The 2,573-nt window shown below is 28.4% G+C and overlaps 1 protein-coding gene across 5 annotated transcripts in view; it reads left to right on the forward strand.

Moving 5' to 3' along the window:
• LOC102893306 (protein FRA10AC1) overlaps positions 1–2,573 on the forward strand; it is a 26,326-nt gene that overhangs the window by 9,780 nt on the left and 13,973 nt on the right. For all 5 annotated transcript variants that reach the window (XR_003044289.1, XM_015600008.2, XM_025042326.1 and 2 more), the window contains one exon: positions 1,440–1,485. Coding sequence is in view for 4 of the 5 variants with exons in the window: in XM_015600008.2 (XP_015455494.1) it covers positions 1,440–1,485 (46 nt within the window). In the remaining variant the exon portion in view is untranslated. The remainder of the gene's footprint in view (positions 1–1,439; positions 1,486–2,573) is intronic.

A 2,573-nucleotide genomic window follows, 5' to 3' on the forward strand; every position in this document is an offset into this window, starting at 1 on the left:
ACCACTCTGCTATTTAACTAGTTGTTACATTTATCTTCCTCCCCCCATAAAATTATAAACTCCATGGTGATGGATACTATTTTAATAATCAGTTTTTATCCTCAGCCAAGCTCAGCAAGTAGTTGCTTAGTAATTATTTATTGAGCAGATTAATGAATTAAAGAAAAAGTTTGGAAACTATGCAATACACATTTGACTGTTTCATTAGACATCCCAACATATGTTGGATTACAAGCAATTCTTACATGTATAGATTTAAAAATAAAACAATTACTTTGAATTATTTATTTATTTCTTCCTAGACTGGGGGATTTTATTTTCATTGAGTTTTAATTAGAATATTTCGAAATATTTTGGGCCCTCCTTTGCATTTAAAATATAAAATTGCCTAATTCATGTGCTAGGTGGTTTAAAAAAATAAAAATAAGCAAAGTTTATCAGGCATTGAACACTTCATCTGAATTATCTCTCTTAGTATGAGATTAGGATTTTTATACATAGAAAGGAAATAGACTGAGAAGTTAAGTAACTTTCCCAAGATCACATAGCTAATTAATGAATGGTAGAGATTGTGTTGGGTCTACAGAATTCTGGAGCTGAGTTTTTAACCATTATAAAAGTAAACTAAATAGAAAACTAAACCATTAACTAGAATTATGGTAAATTAGCATATGAATGTGAAAGATCTTAAAAGGTAATGGAGAAAAATTATTTTTAGCCAAAAAAACCAAGTTGCATTTAGGGATCTGAAGGGCAGTTTCCTATTCATTACTCTGCTGTTGTTGTGGGAAAAGAGTCATACATGAATGAATGGGTGCGGTTGTGTTCCAATTAAACTTTATAAAAATAGGCAGCAAGCCTGTGGGCCATAGCTTGCTAACCCTTGGTATACTATGTACCAGGTACTATTGTAAATATTTTATATATGTTTTATCCCATTTAAACCTCTTAACCCAAAGAAGTAGGTACTCATTACTTCTTCACATATGAGAAAACAGGCACTGTAGGTTAAATAACTTGTTCAGTATTATACAGCTGTTAAATGGCGTAGCTAAGAAGTAAACCCAAATAATTTGACTCTAAAGGCTGCACTCTGTTGTACTGTACTTTACTGCTTCTTTACTGTACCATAAGCTCTTTTTTTGTTTTCTATCAATGTCATAGAACAGGATATATTTTACTAATCTCCTGGCCTGGCACCTATAACTTTTAACAGCTAGTTTAAAAATAAAGAAGATTGTTTCTTATGGTAATTGTTCAAATGTATTCTTAAGTACCTGGAATCCTATAAGGAGAGAAAAAACTATCATGATGGGAATTAGGTTTACTTTTTAGATTGATAAATATCATTATGTCAATTGGTTCCATATTTAGATTTATATACAATTTAAATAATGTTTAAATTTACTCTGGCATAAACGTAATTTTTTTCGTGTTAGTTTGGATTTAGATGGCGAGTAGAAAAAGAAGTAATTTCAGGAAAAGGTAATTATTTTTTTAATATTACTTTTTAATAGGATAAGCTTCTTTTGTTACATTATTGAAGTCATTGAGTAAGATGATTCCTAATGTTTACAGTGAATGATTATCTACAAAAGTAAAATTAGAAAATGTGTGTTCATGATGTATTACTAGCAAAGGTCAAAATATAATGCTTTAGGGATTTTTACCTTTAGAATGTTTGCTTTTAAAAAACATTCAATTGAGTATAAGTAGAAAATTTTTAGAATTAATAATTTTATAGCAAGTAAATTATCAACAGACGAACACTTGAGTTTTTTTTTTCTTTATCAGTTTTTGGAATAATGAGTTGATATTACTGTATTCCAGTCAAATTCACATTTTGGAAGTAGAAATTAAATCTCACTTTGCACCTAATAGAATTTATGGATAGGCTAGTTCTTATTTTGAGGAGTTACTGAGATTGAGCCCAAATATCTAGTCCTACGTCAAAAGAGCAGACATTCGGTAAGCAAACCGTAAATGATTTGTCTATGCATTATTGTAATCTGTTCATAAAATTTTTCCGAGAACTTAATATCTCTATACTGTTTAATGCCATAAAATAGCTCTTTATTGATAATTGCATTTCTAATTGCAATAAAAATTAATATTAATGCTTCTGAAAACTAGAGGAGCATATAGGAAATAATTTTAAACCGATAACTTAAAAAATTTTTAACTGAAAATAAAGGCTACATTTTAAAATGATTAAACTTTATGCCATCAGTTTGGCTCATATACATATTCCATAAATTGCATGTCTGTCCATTTGAAATTGGATATGCAATAAAACAATAGGAATTTTCTTTAAATAATAAAGGATGAGCCCTGAAGGTACTCTAGAGAAGAAAAAATAATAATAAATTTAAAGCCATTTTTAAATTTTCTTAAGATTACATTTTAGTTCGTGTTTTTACCTAAAATAATGAGATATATTGAAATGTCTATCACAATTTTAAATTTTTTCTTTTTATTAAATAGAATTTTTAGATGTTGGTAAATAATGCTGCCTTTAAAAAAACTTGATAGACATTCTCTAAATTCATATAACTGAAAAAAGGATTAGTTAG

This window comes from Pteropus alecto, unplaced genomic scaffold (assembly GCF_000325575.1).
Source record: "Pteropus alecto unplaced genomic scaffold, ASM32557v1 scaffold88, whole genome shotgun sequence".
NCBI lineage: Eukaryota > Metazoa > Chordata > Mammalia > Chiroptera > Pteropodidae > Pteropus > Pteropus alecto.